This window comes from Tamandua tetradactyla, chromosome 11 (genome assembly GCF_023851605.1).
Source record: "Tamandua tetradactyla isolate mTamTet1 chromosome 11, mTamTet1.pri, whole genome shotgun sequence".
NCBI classification, from domain to species: Eukaryota; Metazoa; Chordata; class Mammalia; order Pilosa; family Myrmecophagidae; genus Tamandua; species Tamandua tetradactyla.
This window is the reverse complement of record NC_135337.1, coordinates 46,674,579-46,693,165: the sequence shown is the minus strand read 5'-3', so window position 1 is coordinate 46,693,165 and position 18,587 is coordinate 46,674,579. Positions and strand designations below refer to the sequence as shown.

The window sequence follows — 18,587 nt, the reverse complement described above, 5'->3', positions numbered from 1 at the left end:
CAGTCACAAAAATTTGCTTTCATCAATTGAAACAAATGTACCACACCAGTGCAGGTTGTTAATAATGGGGTGTTGTATGGAAATCCTGTTTTGCATGCATGACTGTTCTATAAATCAACTCCCCTAATATGAACTAAATAGATAAAAATTAATTTTTTCCGCTTAATTTCCAACAGGTAAATAGCATTAAATGTACCCCATGTAAATAAAATATCTTCAACCTCTTCAATAATTTTTAAGAGTCTCAAAAGGTCTAGAGAAAACATTTGTGGACCATTGTGCTTAAAACATTCACCAATCTCTTGTTTTTATCATTGTGTTTTCAATGCTTCCTAAAGAATGAACTTTTCCACTTGAAAAAAACTTTTTTTTCCTCCTTACAGTATAGGATATATTCTGTTAAAAATGAAGAAGATGGCAAATATCTGCCTTTTACCTTCTGTGACTCCATGGGACTGGGTGAGAAAGAGGGAGTAGGACTGTGCATGGAAGATATACCTTACATCTTGAAAGGCTGTGTGCCAAACAGATATCAGGTAGGATTTCTGCAGCATCTGAAACATTTCAAATCATTTTTGTCAGTGTTTTTCTTGGATTTTTGCCCTGTATTAGTCAAGGTTCTCTAGAGAAGCAGGATCAATAGGATATATATATAATATATATATAACATTTAATGCAAAAGCTTCTATGGATAGTTTCAATATCTATGGATACTGCTCTACTTTAAAGGAATAAGCATTCATGTAAATGAATTAGAGTAAATGCTCTTCATTTCTATAGCATTGAGAAACAAGGCCATAGGGCAGAATTATCCTCATCCAGGTTCCAGAAAAGTTCCTGGGAAAACTGCAGGACATAGCTCTTTAAAACAATGCATACTAATACCACAGTATACCTCAACCTCTTGCATTTTTGAAGTCACACAGACAAAATATTGGAATAATTAGCTATTTTATATTTAAGAGTAATATTATACAATAAGTACATAACTGATCCAAAGACAGACTCTGTCACATACTTGTCCTTTAAGTCTTAATCTTTTCATGTGAAATGTATGTAATAATAGTACCCATCAGAGTTTTGGAATTGTATGTACCCCAGAAAATCATGTTCTTAAAGCTAATACATTCATGTGGGTGTAAACCTCTTGGAAGTAGGACCTTCTGATGAGGTTGCTTCAGTTAAGTCAAGATCCAGGGTAGGTCTTAATCCTCTTACTGGAGTCCTTTTTAAAAGAATGAAATTCAGAGAAAGAAAGAGGAAACCATGGAAGCAAGAAGCTGAAAGCAATGAAACCCGGAAGAGAAGGGAGAAGCCGGCAGACAATGCCAAGTACCTTGTCATGGCAGAGAAGCCATGGATTGCTGGCATTCAGACTTTAGGAAGAAAGCATTGCCTTTATGATGCCGTGATTTGGATTTTTTCTGGTCTCCAACCATGAACAAATAAATTCCCATTGTTTAAGCTGAATCATTTCACAGTATTTGCTGGAGCCTAAGAAAGTAAGACAAATTTTGGTACAAGGAGAGTGGGGTGCTGTGCCTTTTTGAAGCTATTATGTATCCCAGAAAAGCTATTTTAATCCTGATCCAATCTTATGGAGGCAGCCATTTTTTTTAACCCCAATTCAGTAGTATAGGTGGACACTTTTGAGTAGATTATCTCTATGGAGATGTGATGTGCGCAATTGTGGGTGTGACCTTTAGATTAGATAGAGATGTGACTCCACCCTTTCAGGGTAGGTCCTGTTTCATTTACTGGAGTCCTTTAAAAGAGGACACATTTTGGAGAGAGCAGAGCTGACATAGATACTGACACTTGGAGAACAGAGACATGGATGTTTGGAGATGCTTGAAGCCCAGCAGACATCTCCATGAGATGTTAAGCAACCCAGTACCTGGAGAAAGCCAAGGGAAGCCAAACCCTGGAGAAACCTTTGGGATTCTGTAATTTCACAGGAACAAAAGCTGGATGCAGCAGAGCCCAGGAGCCAGGGACCACCAGATTCCAGCCAAGTGACTTCCCAGCTGACAAAACGAGTCCCCATTCATTGGCCTTCCTTGAATTAAGATAGCTTTCCCTGGATTCCTTATTTTGGACATTTTTATAGGCTTAGAACTGTAAACTTGCAATTTAATAAATTTCCTTTTTAAAAGCTATTCCATTTTTGGTATATTGCATTCTAGAAGCTTAATAACTAATATAGGTACTGAGATATCAAATACCAAAAATGTGGAAATGGCTTTGGAATTGGTTATAGATAGAACCTGAAAGAATTGTGAAGTGCTTGATAGAAAAGGCTTAAGTGGCTTTCAAGACACTGTTGGTAGAAATATGGATGATAAAGGTACTTCTGTTGAGGCCTTAGTCAGAAATGATAGATGTGTTATTGGAAACTGGAAGAAAGGCCCTCTTTGTTTTAAAGTGGCAGAGAAATTGGAAAAATTGTGTTCTGATGTTAATGGAAGACAGAAATTTGAAAGTAATGAGCTTGGGTATTTAGCTGAGGCAATTTCCAAGCTGAGTATTGGAAAGAGTAGTCTGGTTTTTCCTTGTGATTTATAGGAGAATGTGCAGGGAAAAGATAAGCTAAGGTGTGAATTTATAGGGTCAAAGAAACCAGAAATTGATGGTTTAGAAAATTCGGAGCTTCTGGAAAGCAAGTCCCCACAGGATAGTACTACCGGTGAGGGTTTAACTGAACATGGATCTATTGTCAGCCATTTCAGTACAAGTCAGGATTGGAAATGCAGTTATCCAGAAAGGATATGTAGAAATTTATTTTGTCTGATAGTTTGGAACCCAGTGTATTGATGACGAGTTTTCTGTGTGTGTGAGATTTATATGAATGGTACAACCACCAGCCAGATCTAAAAGGGACAGTTTGAAGGAAAAAGTAATTTCAAGGGCAGAACCATGAAAACTGAGGTTTGAACTGAAGACATCTCAGGTCAAGAGAATGAGCCCACCCGTGTGAAAAATGTGATTCTGCCCTGGCACTTGTTGAGGGTCAGTCTTTCACCTCATTTTTCAGATACAGTATTATCACCCAGGTTTTCTCATATATCTGAGGGGTTGTGGAGAGCCTGGCTGCCACCCTATTGTTTGATGGGGGTGGAGCCTAGAGTCTGGCTGCTACCCTTACTGGAGTTCTTTATAAGAGAATTAAATTTAGACACATGGAGAGAAAACCACAGAAGCCAGAAGCTGAAAGAGACAAAATCCAGAAGAGAAGGTAGAGGATAGCTGATGCCACCACATGCCTTGCCATGTGGCCAAGGAGTCAAGCATCACTGACAGCCAGTCTTTGGGAAAAAAGCATTGTCTTAATGATGCCTTGATTTGGACATTTTTCTCAGTATCAATCAATTCCCATTGTTAAGCCAACTGATTTCATGTTATCTGCTTTCAGCAACCTGGGAAACTAAAGCACCATCTCATTGGGTAGTTGATAAGATTAAATGAGACGATGTACTTTGCTCAAGAAAGTTAACTGTTAATTTAATTTTTCTTTAAAGTATTGGGTATACTACATTCAGCCTCAAGTTCTAAATAGGTACTTCTTTTGCCAACAGTTGTTTATAATTGGACACTTCAACCATGTATTCATATTTAAAAGCATTTATTAAAACTCAGTATGTTCCAGACACCAAGCGATTTATTGGGAACACATAGTTCAATAAGAATGTAATAATTTATCCTCAAGGAGCTCACAGTCTAGTCAGAGGAAAGGGAGACATCTCTCACAAAGGGATGAATTACCAGCCAGAGATGTGGGAAAATCCTGACTTTAGTAACATTTATTGTTTATAGTAGGAAGTCAATCTGCTTATTCCAACATTGAAACATAGCTAAAAAATTAACGAATCCAACATTTACTGTATTTATATTTGATTCACTTAACCCTAGAAAGATTATTGCCTTGTGGTAAGGGGGAAATAATTAGAAATTTGGTGGTTCATCTATTTTATTTAAGTTTATTTTTCTTCTACAAAATTAAAGGGAATATTTTCTATTTTCTCTGAAATGTCATTTTCAATATATTTTTTGCTCTCCTTTCCCCTCTATCCATTTGTCCATTTAGGTATGCTAGATCCTTAGAGATCTTAAATGGTGAATAACAGATATTAATTGTAGTAAATTTTGAAGATTGGAGTTTGAAGTAGGCTTATTTTAAAGATTCTTCATACTTTCCTTAATTTTTAATGGTAAATCATTATTTTTACCAAAGCTATGACATGATTTTACTTTAGGAAAGATTTAATGTCATTATGCTCATGGTCGAAGGAAAATACTGAATGAGGCTGCTAACTAAAAGGAAAGATTAGCTTCAGGGAGTCAGGGGAAATTTCAGGTTGGAAGATAGTGGTTATGGTGTTTGAAGTATGAACTGTGTCTTAACTGAGCAGAGACTCTCTAAATGCCACCTTTGTGTTTCTATAACAGTTTAATCCCCGTAAGGCAATTACACCCAATCATCCTGACTTCATCACTTCTCCATTACCAAAGGACAGGATTCACTGTGTGGTGTATGTCTTAGATGTGAATTCCATCGAAAATATCTCCTCTAGAATGGTGTCAAAGTTAAAAACAATTCAGAAAGAAGTATTAAAGCATGGTAAGTCTCATAATATTTAAAAAAATTTTATTTTGAAGTAATAATAGATACACAGGAAGTTTTAAAATATAGCTCTCTTGCATACTAATTCTTCATAGCAACATGCTACCATCCCCTCCCTGTCCACCGTCCCTGAACATTGGAAACCACTGAGCTCTTTTCCCTCTCCATAATTTTGTAATCTTGAGAATATTTTATATATGGAACCAAAAAATGTGTCATCTTTTGAGACTGTTTTTTTTCCCTCATACTAATGTCTTGAAATCCATCCATTTGTTGAATGTATTTATCATGCAGTCTTTTTTATTACTGAGTAGTATTTCATGGCTTAGATATACCACAGTTCATTCAGCCATTCTCTTTTGAAGGGCGTTTGGTTGCTTCCAGTTCTGGGTTATTGCAAATAAAGCTGCTATGAACATTAATGTAAAGTTTGTTTTTTTTTTTAAAACTTTTTTAATTGTATAGTATAACATATATACAAAGCAAAGAAATCAAAAAAGCAATAGTTTTCAAAGCACTCTTTAACAAATAACTACAGGATAGATCCCAGAGTTTGTCATGGGCTACTGTACGATCCTCTTATATTTTTCCTTCTAGCTGAATGCAAAGTTTTTTATATAAACATAAGTTCTCAATCCTCTTAAGTGACTGTGATTGCTAGTCATAATGTAGTTTTGTATTTAGCTTTTTAAGAAAGTCCCAAACTGCTGTCAAGAATGACTGTAATATTTTACATTCCCAATAGAAATATATGAGAGATGTAATTTCTCTGCATCCTCACTGGTATTTGGTCTTTTAAAAAAAATTTTTAGCTATTATAATCAATATGTAGTGATATCTCATCATGGTCTTAAATTGCATTGCCCTAATGAAAAATTAGTTGCCTCCAAATAGCCTCTTTGGTGAAACTTTTTAAATATCTTCTGCCCATTTTCTAATTGGATTGTTTGTGCTTTTATTGTGAGTATTAAGAGATCTTTATAAATTCCAGGTATACATCCATTGTCAAATTTGTGGTTTGCAATTATTTTCTCCTAGTCTGTAGTCTTTTTGTATTGGTTTGTTAAAGCTGCCAGAATGCAGTGTACTAGAAATGGAATGGCTTTTATAAAGGAAATTTATTAAGTTACAAGTTTATAGTTCTAAGGCCATAAAAATGTCCAAACTAAGGCATTGAGAGAAAGATACTGTGACTCAAGAAAAGCCGACATCTATCATATGGCAAGGCATGTGGCTGGTGTCTGCTGGTCCTTGTTCCTGCTTCCATTGCTTCCAGCTTCCAATGCCAGTGGTTTCTTCTCTGAGCATCTGTGGGCCTTCATTTAGCTCCTATAGGACACTACTCTGGGTTCTGGCTTACTTAGCATCTCACGGGAAAGCACGTGGCAATGTCTGCTGGACTCCAAATGTCCCCTTCTAGGCATCTGCTCTCTCTGTCAGCACTCCAAGCATCTCTGTTGGCTTTGAAGAAACCATTCTCCAGGTGTCTCTGTTGGCTTTGAGCTTTCTCTGAAATGTTTCCCCTTTTAAAGAACTCCAGTAAACCAATCAAGACCCATCTTGAATGGGTAGTCATATCTCTGTCTGATAAAAAGGCCACATCCACACTTGGATGCACCACATCTCCATGGATGTAATCAAATCAAGGTCACACCCACAGCTGGATATGTCACATATCCATGGAAACAATCCAATCAAGGTTTCTGCCCCCACAAAATTGGATCAAGATTAAAACATGGTACATAATAATTTCAAATCTGAAGACTTTTTAACATCTTAATAGGATCTTTCACAAAAGAAAAGTTTGAAAAATTTTAATTGTCTAGTTTATGATTTTTTTTCTTTTAAGAATAGTGCTGTGTCATGTCTGTTTTTGATGTCATTTCTTCACTAAGTCCTAGGTCCTTCAAATTTTTTCTAGAAGTTTCACATTTTGATATATGATCCATTTTGAGTAAATTCAGCATGAGGTTTGAAGTGTAGCACAAGGTTCTTTTTTTGCTGATGAATATCTAATTGCTTCAGCACCATTTTTTTTGAAAAGACTCATTCCTCCATTAAATTACTTGGTACCTTTGTCAAAAATCAATTGTCCTTGCTTGTTTAGGTCTATTTCTAGATTCTCTATCTGCTTTCATTGATCTATCTGTCTCTCCACTAATTCCACAAAGTCTTGACTACTGTAGCTATATAAAAGCACAATTGGTCTTAAAACTGTGTGGAGTGATTCTTCTCAATTTATTCTTGTTTGTCAAAAACATTTTAACCGTTCTAGTTTCTTTCCTTTTTCAGGAATTTTTTAAATTATATTTTCTATATCTATAAAACATCTTGCTGGAATATTGATAGAAATTAAATTAAACACATATGTCAACTTTGGGGGATGTTTTAGTTTGTTAAAGTTGTCAAAATGCATTATACTGGAAATGGACTGGATTTTAATAATTGGGATTTATTAGCTTACAAATTTACAATTCTGAGGCCTCAAAAATGGCATCAACAGGAGAATACCTTCTTCCGGGAGAGAGGATGCTAGTGATCTGGACTTTTTTTGTCACACAGCAAGGCACATGGCTGGCATCTGCTGGTCCTTCTCTCCTGGGATTCACTGCTGTCGGGTTCTGGCTGCTTTTCTCTCAGCTTCTCTGGCTTTTCTCTTTCAGCTTCTCTGTGTACTTCTCTGAATTTCGTCTCTTATGTAGTACTTCAATAAGAAGATTACCCCTACCTGAGACATGCCTCAAATAAAATAACCTAATCAAAAGGTCCCACTGACCATAGGTTATGTACACCCATGGGAAAGGATTAGCTTAAGAACACTGTCTTTTCTGGGGTTCTTAAAGCTTTACATCATCACAGGGGAACTTACATTTTAAATATACTGAGTCCTCTAATCCATGAACATGACATTCCTCTCAATTTATTTAGCTCTTCTTTGATTCTTTCATCAGCATTCTTAAGTTTTCTGTATAAAAGCCCTGCAAATGTTATGTTAGGTTTATACATAAGTATTTCATTTTATTTTTAGTGCTTATATAAGGCATTGTAGTTGTAATTTTTTTTTATTAATTAAAAAAATTAACAAAACATTTAGAAATCATTCCATTCTACATGTACAATCAGTAATTCTTGATATCATCACATAGTTGCATATTCATCATTTCTTAGTACATTTGCATCGATTTAGAAAAAGAAATAAAAAGACAACAGAATAAGAATTAAAACGATAATAGAGAGAAAAAAAAAACCAAAAAAACCTATACCTCACATGCAGCTTCATTCAATGTTTTAACATAATTGCATTACAATTAGGTAGTATTGTGCTGTCCATTTCTGAGTTTTTATATCCAGTCCTGTTGCACAGTCTGTATCCCTTCAGCTCCAATTACCCCTTCTCTTTTTTTTTTTTTTAATTAATGGAAAAAAAGAAAGAAATTAACCCAACATTTAGAAATCATACCATTCTACATGTGCAATCAGTAATTCTTAACACCATCACATAGATGCATGATCATCGTTTCTTAGTACATTTGCATCGGTTTAGAAGAACTAGCAACACAACCGAAAAAGATATAGAATGTTAATATAGAGAAAAAAATAAAAGTAATAATAGTAAAAACAAAACAAAACAAAAACCTATAGCTCAGATGCAGCTTCATTCAGTGTTTTAACATGATTACTTTACAATTAGGTATTATTGTGCTGTCCATTTTTGAGTTTTTGTATCTAGTCCTGTTGCACAGTCTGTATCCCTTCAGCTCCAATTGCCCATCATCTTACCCTGCTTCTACCTCCTGCTGGACTCTGTTACCAATGACATATTCCAAATTTATTCTCGAATGTCCATTCACATCAGTGGGACCATACAGTATTTGTCCTTTAGTTTTTGGCTAGACTCACTCAGCATAATGTTCTCTAGGTCCATCCTGTTATTACATGCTTCATAAGTTTATCCTGTCTTAAAGCTACATAATATTCCATTGTATGTATATACCACAGTTTGTTTAGCCACTCTTCTGTTGATGGAGATTTTGGCTGTTTCCATCTCTTTGCAATTGTAAATAACGCTGCTATAAACATTGGTGTGCAAATGTCCGTTTGTGTCTTTGCCCTTAAGTCCTTTGAGTAGATTCCCAGCAATGGTATTGCTGGGTCGTATGGCAATTCTATATTCAGCTTTTTGAGGAACCGCCAAATTGCCTTCCACAGTGGTTGCACCATTTGACATTCCCACCAACAGTGAATAAGTGTGCCTCTTTCTCCGCATCCTCTCCAGCACTTGTCATTTTCTGTTTTGTTGACAATGGCCATTCTGGTGGGTGTGAGATGATATCTCATTGTGATTTTGATTTGCATTTCTCTAATGGCCAGGGACATTGAGCATCTCTTCATGTGCCTTTTGGCCATTTGTATTTCCTCTTCTGATAGGTGTCTGTTCAAGTCTTTTTCCCATTTTGTAATTGGGTTGGCTGTCTTTTTGTTGTTGAGTTGAACAATCTCTTTATAAATTCTGGATACTAGACCTTTATCTGATATATCATTTCCAAATATTGTCTCCCATTGTGTAGGCTGTCTTTCTACTTTCTTGATGAAGTTCTTTGATGCACAAAAGTGTTTAATTTTGAGGAGCTCCCATTTATTTATTTCCTTCTTCAGTGTTCTTGCTTTAGGTTTAAGGTCCATAAAACCGCCTCCAGTTGTAAGATTCATAAGATATCTCCCAATATTTTCCTCTAACTGTTTTATGGTCTTAGACCTAATGTTTAGATCTTTGATCCATTTTGCGTTAACTTTTGTATAGGGTGTGAAACATGGGTCTTCTTTCATTCTTTTGCATATGGGTATCCAGTTCTCTAGGCACCATTTATTGAAGAGACTGTTCTGTCCCAGGTGAGTTGGCTTGACTGCCTTATCAAGGATCAAATGTCCATAGATGAGAGGGTCTATATCTGAGCACTCTATTCGATTCCATTGGTCGATATATCTATCTTTATGCCAATACCATGCTGTTTTGACCACTGTGGCTTCATAATATGCCTTAAAGTCAGGGAGCACGAGACCTCCAGCTTCGTTTTTTTTCCTCAAGATGTTTTTAGCAATTCGGGGCACCCTGCCCTTCCAGATAAATTTGCTTATTGGTTTTTCTATTTCTGAAAAATAAGTTGTTGGGATTTTGATTGGTATTGCATTGAATCTGTAAATCAATTTAGGTAGGATTGACATCTTAACTATATTTAGTCTTCCAATCCATGAACACGGTATGCCCTTCCATCTATTTAGGTCTTCTGTGATTTCTTTTAGCAGTTTTTTGTAGTTTTCTTTGTATAGGTCTTTTGTCTCTTTAGTTAAATTTATTCCTAGGTATTTTATTCTTTTAGTTGCAATTGTAAATGGGATTCGTTTCTTGATTTCCTCCTCAGCTTGTTCATTACTAGTGTATAGAAATGCTACAGATTTTTGAATGTTGATCTTGTAACCTGCTACTTTGCTGTACTCATTTATTAGCTCTAGTAGTTTTGTTGTGGATTTTTCCGGGTTTTCGACGTATAGTATCATATCATCTACAAACAATGATAGTTTTACTTCTTCCTTTCCAATTTTGATGCCTTGTATTTCTTTTTCTTGTCTAATTGCTCTGGGTAGAACCTCCAACACAATGTTGAATAATAGTGGTGATAGTGGACATCCTTGTCTTGTTCCTGATCTTAGGGGGAAAGTTTTCAATTTTTCCCCATTGAGGATGATATTAGCTGTGGGTTTTTCATATATTCCCTCTATCATTTTAAGGAAGTTCCCTTGTATTCCTATCTTTTGAAGTGTTTTCAACAGGAAAGGATGTTGAATCTTGTCAAATGCCTTCTCTGCATCAATTGAGATGATCATGTGATTTTTCAGCTTTGATTTGTTGATATGGTGTATTACATTAATTGATTTTCTTATGTTGAACCATCCTTGCATACCTGGGATGAATCCTACTTGGTCATGATGTATAATTCTTTTAATGTGTTGTTGGATACGATTTGCTAGAATTTTGTTGAGGATTTTTGCATCTATATTCATTAGAGAGATTGGTCTGTAGTTTTCTTTTTTTGTGATATCTTTGCCTGGTTTTGGTATGAGGGTGATGTTGGCTTCATTGAATGAATTAGGTAGTTTTCCCTCCACTTCGATTTTTTTGAAGAGTTTGAGGAGAGTTGGTACTAATTCTTTCTGGAACATTTGGTAGAATTCACATGTCAAGCCATCTGGTCCTGGACTTTTCTTTTTAGGAAGATTTTGAATGACTAATTCAATTTCTTTACTTGTGATTGGTTTGTTGAGGTCATCTATTTCTTCTTGAGCCAAAGTTGGTTGTTCATGTCTTTCTAGGAACCCATCCATTTCATCTAAATTGTTGTATTTATTAGCGTAAAGTTGTTCATAGTATCCTGTTATTACCTCCTTTATTTCTGTGAGGTCAGTAGTTATGTCTCCTCTTCCCTTTCTGATCTTATTTATTTGCATCCTCTCTCTTCTTCTTTTGTCAAGCTTGCTAAGGGCCCATCAATCTTATTGATTTTCTCATAGAACCAACTTCTGGTCTTATTGATTTTCTCTGTTGTTTTCATGTTTTCAATTTCATTTATTTCTGCTCTGATCTTTGTTATTTCTTTCCTTTTGCTTGCTTTGGGATTAGTTTGCTGTTCTTTCTCCAGTTCTTCCAAGTGAACAGTTAATTCTTGCATTTTTGCCTTTTCTTCTTTTCTGATATAGGCATTTAGGGCAATAAATTTCCTTCTTAGCACTGCCTTTGCTGCATCCCATAAGTTTTGATATGTTGTGTTTTCATTTTCATTCGCCTCGAGGTATTTACTAATTTCTCTTGCAATTTCTTCTTTGACCCACTCGTTGTTTAAGAGTGTGTTGTTGAGCCTCCACGTATTTGTGAATTTTCTGGCACTCCGCCTATTATTGATTTCCAACTTCATTCCTTTATGATCTGAGGAAGTGTTGTGTATGATTTCAATCTTTTTAAATTTGTTAAGACTTGCTTTGTGACCCAGCATATGGTCTATCTTTGAGAATGATCCATGAGCACTTGAGAAAAAGGTGTATCCTGCTGTTGTGGGATGTAATGTCCTATATATGTCTGTTAAGTCTAGCTCATTTATAGTAATATTCAGATTCTCTATTTCTTTATTGTTCCTCTGCCTAGATGTTCTGTCCATTGATGAGAGTGGGGAATTGAAGTCTCCAACTATTATGGTATTTGTGTCTATTTCCCTTTTCAGTGTTTGCAGTGTATTCCTCATGTATTTTGGGGCATTCTGGTTCGGTGCATAAATATTTATGATTGTTATGTCTTCTTGTTTAATTGTTCCTTTTATTAGTATATAGTGTCCTTCTTTGTCTCTTTTAACTGTTTTACATTTGAAGTCTAACTTGTTGGATATTAGTATAGCCACTCCTGCTATTTTCTGGTTGTTATTTGCATGAAATATCTTTTCCCAACCTTTCACTTTCAACCTATGTTTATCTTTGGGTCTAAGATGTGTTTCCTGTAGACAGCATATAGAAGGATCCTGTTTTTTAATCCATTCTTCCAGTCTATGTCTTTTGATTGGGGAATTCAGTCCATTAACATTTAGTGTTATTACTGTTTGGATAATATTTTCCTCTACCATTTTGCCTTTTGTATTATATATATCATATCTGACTTTCGTTCTTTCTACCCTCTTCTCCATACCTCTCTCTTCTGTCTTTTCGTTTCTGACTCTAGTGCTCCCTTTAGTATTTCTTGCAGAGCTGGTCTCTTGGTCACAAATTCTCTCAGTGACTTTTTGTCTGAGAATGTTTTAATTTCTCCCTCATTTTTGAAGGACAATTTTGCTGGATATAGGAGTCTTGGTTGGCAGTTTTTCTCTTTTAGTAATTTAAATATATCATCCCACTGTCTTCTAGCCTCCATGGTTTCTGCTGAGAAATCTGCACCATAGCCTTCTTGGGTTTCCCTTGTATGTGATGGATTGTTTTTCTCTTGCTGCTTTCAAGATCCTCTCTTTCTCTTTGTCCTCTGACATTCTAACTAGTAAGTGTCTTGGAGAACGCCTATTTGGGTCTAATCTCTTTGGGGTGTGCTGCACTTCTTGGATCTGAAATTTTAGGTCTTTCATAAGAGTTGGGAAATTTTCAGTGATAATTTCTTCCATTAGTTTTTCTCCTCCTTTTCCCTTCTCTTCTCCTTCTGGGACACCCACAACACGTATATTTGTGCGGTTCATATTGTCCTTGAGTTCCCTGATACCCTGTTCAAATTTTTCCATTCTTTTCCCGATAGTTTCTGTTTGTTTTTGGAATTCAGATGTTCTATCCTCCAAATCACTAATTCTATCTTCTGTCTCTTTGAATCTATCCATTGTTTTTTCTATCTTTTCTACTTTGTCCTTCACTTCCATAAGTTCTGTGATTTGTTTCTTCAGTTTTTCTATTTCTTCTTTATGTTCAGCCCATGTCCTCTTCATGTACTCCCTCAATTTATCGATTTCATTTTTGAAGAGGTTTTCCATTTCTGTTCGTATATTCAGCATTAGTAGTCTCAGCTTCTGTATCTCATTTGAACTATTGGTTTGTTCCTTTGACTGGGCCATTTTCTCAATCTTCTGAGTGTGGACCGTTATCTTCTGCTGCTGGCGTCTGGGCATTTAGTCAGATTTCCCTGGGTGTCTGACCCAACAAGTTTGTAAGATTTTTCTGTGAAATCTCTGGGTTCTGTTTTTTCTTATCTTACCCAGTAGGTGGCGCTCGTGGCACACGTTTGTCTGCGGGTCCCACCAGCAAAAGGTACTGTGGGTCCTTTAACTTTGGAAAACTCTCGCCGTCCGGGAGGTTCGCTAGCCGAAGCGGCTTGGAAGAGTGCGAGCCGGCCCAGGGTCCGAGTGCGGGGAGGGTCACTGGCCGCCGCAGCCCGGGAAAGCGCCCGTCCAAATTTCCTAGTCAGCCCGGGGCGACAAGCGTGGCGGGAGGGCACCAGCGGCAGCGGCCCGCCCGGGAGAGTGCACGTTCCCGGGAAGTCACGGGTTCGGAAGGGGCCCTTCCCCCCCCGTCATCGTTCTCCGCGGCCTGGGGGTTTCCGATCCAATTCTCTCAGTTGGTCCGGGGGGCTGCGCGTGGTGTGGGCGCCAACCGCTATGGTTTGAGGGGACTGCCTGTCCAATTCTCCCTGCAGGCCCGGGAAGGGGGAAGGGAGTGACTCCGGCCGCTTGCCGCCCCGCCCGGTGAAGCCTGCGTCCCTCGGCGATCTCACCAGAGCGAGTTCTCTCAGCCAGCCAGCCATTCCAGGATGGGGTACACTGTCTTGTTTATCTCTGTCGTGGCTTTGGGAGCTGTTCTGTATCATTTCTACTCCCCTAGTAGCTGTCTTGGAGGAGAAACTAAGCTCCGCGCGTCTTACTAAGCCACCATCTTCTCCGGAAGTCACTGACCGCAGCATTGGGTGAACCTGGCAAGGTCAGGCCCCAGCCGGTCTGCAGCTGCGAGAGGGTCACCCTTTCTCGGAGAGGCTCGGCCCCCTGTAGGAACCCGGGGCGATCCAGAACTCACCAGCTGTAGTGACCGCGCCACCGCCACCGCCGCCGCCGCCGCCTGTCAGTCAAGCTGTAGTTGTAATTTTGGTTGCTATGTTTGTTGCTAGTATATGGTATACAGTTGAGTTTTGTATTTTGATCTTGTTTTCTTTGACCTTGTTGAACTCAGTTATTAGTTCTAGAAGATTTTGAGTTCCTTTGGATTTTCTGTATAGAACACCATGTCATTTGCAAGCAGGGACAGTTTTATTTCTTCCTTTCCAATATCTCTATTCTTTTAATTCCTTTAATTGTCTTACTGTGCTGGCCAGGACCTCTAGGACTCTCTTGAATAGTAATAGTACAGCACAGACATCCTTATGTAGTTCCCGATCTTAGGAAGAAGCATTCAGTGTTTCACCATTATGTTAGCTGAATGTCTTTTGTGAAGTTAAGGACGTTCCCCTTTATTCATAGTTTTTGGAAAATTTTTATTGTGGATGGGTATTGAATATTTTAAGTGGCTTTTCTGCATAAACTGATATAATCATGTCATTTTCTTCTCTAGTCTGTTCTTAACTATCTATATTGATAGATTCTCAAATCTTGAGCCTCATCTTGCCTCCATGGACTAAAACTCACTTATTCATGGTGTGCAATTCTTTTTATATATTCCTGAATCTTAATCTGTAATTTTTAAAAGAATTTTTGCATCTATATTCATGAGGGATATTGGACTGCAGTTTTGTACCTTTTAATGTCTTTTTTAGGTTTTGGTATCAGGATAATACCAGCCTCATAAAATTAGTTGAGCATTATTTCTCTTCTCTTATGTTTTCTGGAAGAGATTGTATAGAATTGGTGTTAATTCTTTAAAAGTTGCATTGACTCTCCAGTGAAATCATGCAGGACAGGAGATTTCTTTTGTAGGAATTTTTAAATTACAATACAATTTATTTAGTAGTTATAGAGTTATTCACATTACTAACTTCATATTAGGTGTGGTGTGGTAATTTGTTGTCTTTGTTTTAATCCGCTTCATCAAAGTTGTCAAATTTAACTATGTAGAATTCTCTATAGTATTTCCTTTTGATGTCTGGGGATCTGTAAGTTACGCTGTTTCTTTCCTGATGTTGGTGACTTGTGCCTTTCCTTTTTTGTTTTTCTTTGCCTGCAAAAGGTTCACTGAACTTTTAAAATCTTTTCAAGCAATCATTTTTCTATTTCACAGATTAAAAAAATTCTTCTGCTGCGTTTAATTTCATTGAATTATGTTATTTTCTTTATGATTGTCTTCATATGCTTGATTTGAGTATATTTTTCTCTTCTTTTGCTAATGTTTGATGTGGGAACTTAGATGATTGATTTTAGACTTTTCTATTTTCTATTACAAAAATTAGTACTATATATTACTGTGTTGGCATTGTTTTATATGTATATCACACTTTTGATATATTGCATTTTCACTACCATCCAGTTCAATGTAATTTTTTTTAAAAGTAATTTTCCTTGAGATTTGATTAATGAATTATTTAGCAGGTGTTGTCTAGCCTCCACGTGCTTGGAGGTTTTTTGGTTACCTTTCTGGTTTGACTTCTACTTTGATTAAATTTTGGTGAAAGAACACACTGTGACTGATTTCATTTATTTTAAATTTTTTGTGGTTTGATTTATTATTTGAGATATAGCCTATCTTAGTAAATGTTCCATGGGCACTTCAAAATAGTGTGTGGTGTGTGCTACAGATGTCAGTTAGATCTCAATGGTTGATAGTGTTGCTGACTACTTCGATATACTTTCTAGATTTTTCTTTCTAGTAGTTCTGTTATTTGTTAAGGAAGGGTATTGAAATCTCCAAATACGATTATGGATTCGACTATTTCTCCTTTCATTTCTATCATGTGTTCTTTTATTTTAATTGCTTTATTTGTTTTTTTTTTAGTGCATACACATTTGGATTTTGCTGTGTTTTCTTAGAATATTGACCTTTTTATCATTATATAATGAAGCAAAAAGAATAGCATTATCTGATGTAGGTCTCAGTGTATGTAAAGGAAATGTTTGCTTCTTTGTTCTTTGTGATTTTTGTTGCCCTAGTCTTATTTAATCAATATTAATAGATCCTCTTCTACTTTTCTTGTTGATTTTTTGCACTATATGCCTTTTTCCATCTTTTTTCTATCAGCCTTCCTATGTGATTACATTTAAAGTTAATGTCTTATAGTCAGTTTAGAGTTGGATCATTTTTTTATCCACACCACCAATCTCTGTCTTTTAATTGATATCTTTAGACCATTTACATTTAAAGTAATTATTGCTATGCTATGGCTTAAGTCTGCGATTTTGTTTTTTGTTTTCTGCTTGTACTCTTTGCTTTTCATTTGTTTCTTTTTTCATGTCTTCCTGTGGGTTGTATGAATATTTTAAAATTCTATTTTGATCTATCTATAATGTATTTGAATATATCTCCTTATGTAGACTTTATAGGGGTTGCTCTTTGTATTGCTTATACGTACATGATTTATCACAGTCTACTAATGTTGACATTTTACCAGTTTGAGTGAAGCATGGAAACCTTACTTTGCTTAATTATCTTTATCCTCTCCCTTTTATAATAAAATTGCTTTAAATGTTTCCTCTACATCTGTTGAGAGCCACATCAGACAATGCGATTCTTTTTGCTTCAACTGTTGAACATAATTTCTAAAACACGTAAGAGAAAGAAAGTCTATTGTATTAAATATAGTTTTGTTCTTTTTGTTGTTCTTTTTTTCCTTCATGACATTGTAAGATTATCTCTTTTATAATTTTCTTATTGTTTCAAGAACTTCCTTTACCCAGTGTTTGAGGGTAGGTCTGCTGTGGAGAAATTCTCTTTGTTTTCCTTCATCTAAGAATGTCTTTATTTCTCTTTCTTTCCTGGAGGAAAATTTTACCAGATATAGAGTTAGGATATGATAGTTGTATTTTTTTAGCACTTGAAAAATGTCCACTTTCTTTAGGTCTTCTTGGTTTCTGAGAAGAAATCCTTTGTCATTCAAATTGTGCTTCTCCTATAGATAAGAAGCTATTCTCCTTCTGTTGCTATTTTTATTTTTCTTTAGTGTGTAGAAGTTTGATTAGGATATGTTTTGGCATGGATTTATTTGGGTTCATCCAGCTTAGGATTTGCTCAGACTCTTGATTCTTTAGGTTTATGCCTTTTACTACATTTGAGAAATTTTCAGCCCTGATTTTTTCAAATACTTTATTTTAGCCCCACACTCTCTCTTTTCTCCTTCTGGGACTCTAATGACATTAATTCTAATTCTTTTGTTTTAGTCTCACAGATTCTTGAGATTCTGTTCATTTTTATTTTCAGTTTATTTGCTCTCTGTTTAAAGTGCACAATTTCTATTATTATGGCTTCAAATGTACTGATTCTTTACTCTGCCCTTTCTCATTTTGCTGTTAAGCCCATCCATTAAGTTTTTTATTTTGGTTATTGTATTTTCCAGTTCTAAAATTTTCATTTGGTTCATTTTTGGATATGTTATTTCTTTTCTGAGACTTTCTATTTTTTTCATTTGTTTCAATCATTTTTATGACAGTTGCCTTTAAAGTCCTTGTCAAATCATTGCAACATCTTTGCAATCTGAACAGTGTCAGCATCTGTTGATTGTCTTTTCCTATTCATGTTGAGATTTTCTTCGGTTGTGGTATGACAAGTGATTCTTGATTGTATCTTGGATATTTTGAGTATTAATGCTATAAAACCCTGGATCTTATTTATTTAAATTGTGTGTTTAAGCAGGCCTCCTATGCCCTGCACTTGTAGGCAATGGGTCTGTTTCTCTTAACAGCCAGATGCAGGTGAGATTACTTCATCTTCCCACTAAGCTTCATTTGGTAGGGGAACCTATTATGGCTGGCGGAGAGTTCCAGCTTCCCACTTGCCCTCTTCTGACACTGGTAGGGAGGGAGAGGGGAATGTCATTATTGCTGGTTGGGTAAAAGTCCTGGATCTCCATGTTGCCTCCACTGACACCATCAAGAGGGGTTGGGCATTAGTTAGCAAATTGCAGGCACAAATGTCTGAGATCCCTACCTATTCTTTGATGCTTTCCTAGTGGATTATGGAGGTTGGTGATAAGGAGTGCTTCCCTGGTGGTGGGAGGTAGGGATGTTTTTGTTGTTGTTGTTGTTTACTTTTTTCCCTGTGGGGTTTGACTGGAGTAATGTGGCTACTTTCTAAAAGTTTTCTGTCCAGTTAGGTTGTTACTTTCCTTATGCTTTGGCTAGTGAGAGCATGCTTTCTTTTTTGTTTGTTTGCTTGTTTATTTTTATGGTCGGCTCCCATTGGCATTCCCAAGTTGCAGGCTTCTGCAGGTTATATGAAGTAGAAAGATAACCTAGAAACCTACCATCATAGGTTCGGAGGTTCC

The 18,587-nt window shown here is 36.5% G+C and overlaps 1 protein-coding gene across 7 annotated transcripts in view; it reads left to right on the top strand.

The window, feature by feature from the left end:
• The window catches only part of IFI44L (interferon induced protein 44 like), a 65,947-nt gene that overhangs the window by 36,858 nt on the left and 10,502 nt on the right, over nt 1-18,587 (top strand). For all 7 annotated transcript variants that reach the window (XM_077120520.1, XM_077120519.1, XM_077120514.1 and 4 more), the window contains 2 exons: nt 384-536; nt 4,447-4,618. In XM_077120520.1, coding sequence (XP_076976635.1) covers nt 384-536; nt 4,447-4,618 — 325 coding nt within the window. The remainder of the gene's footprint in view (nt 1-383; nt 537-4,446; nt 4,619-18,587) is intronic.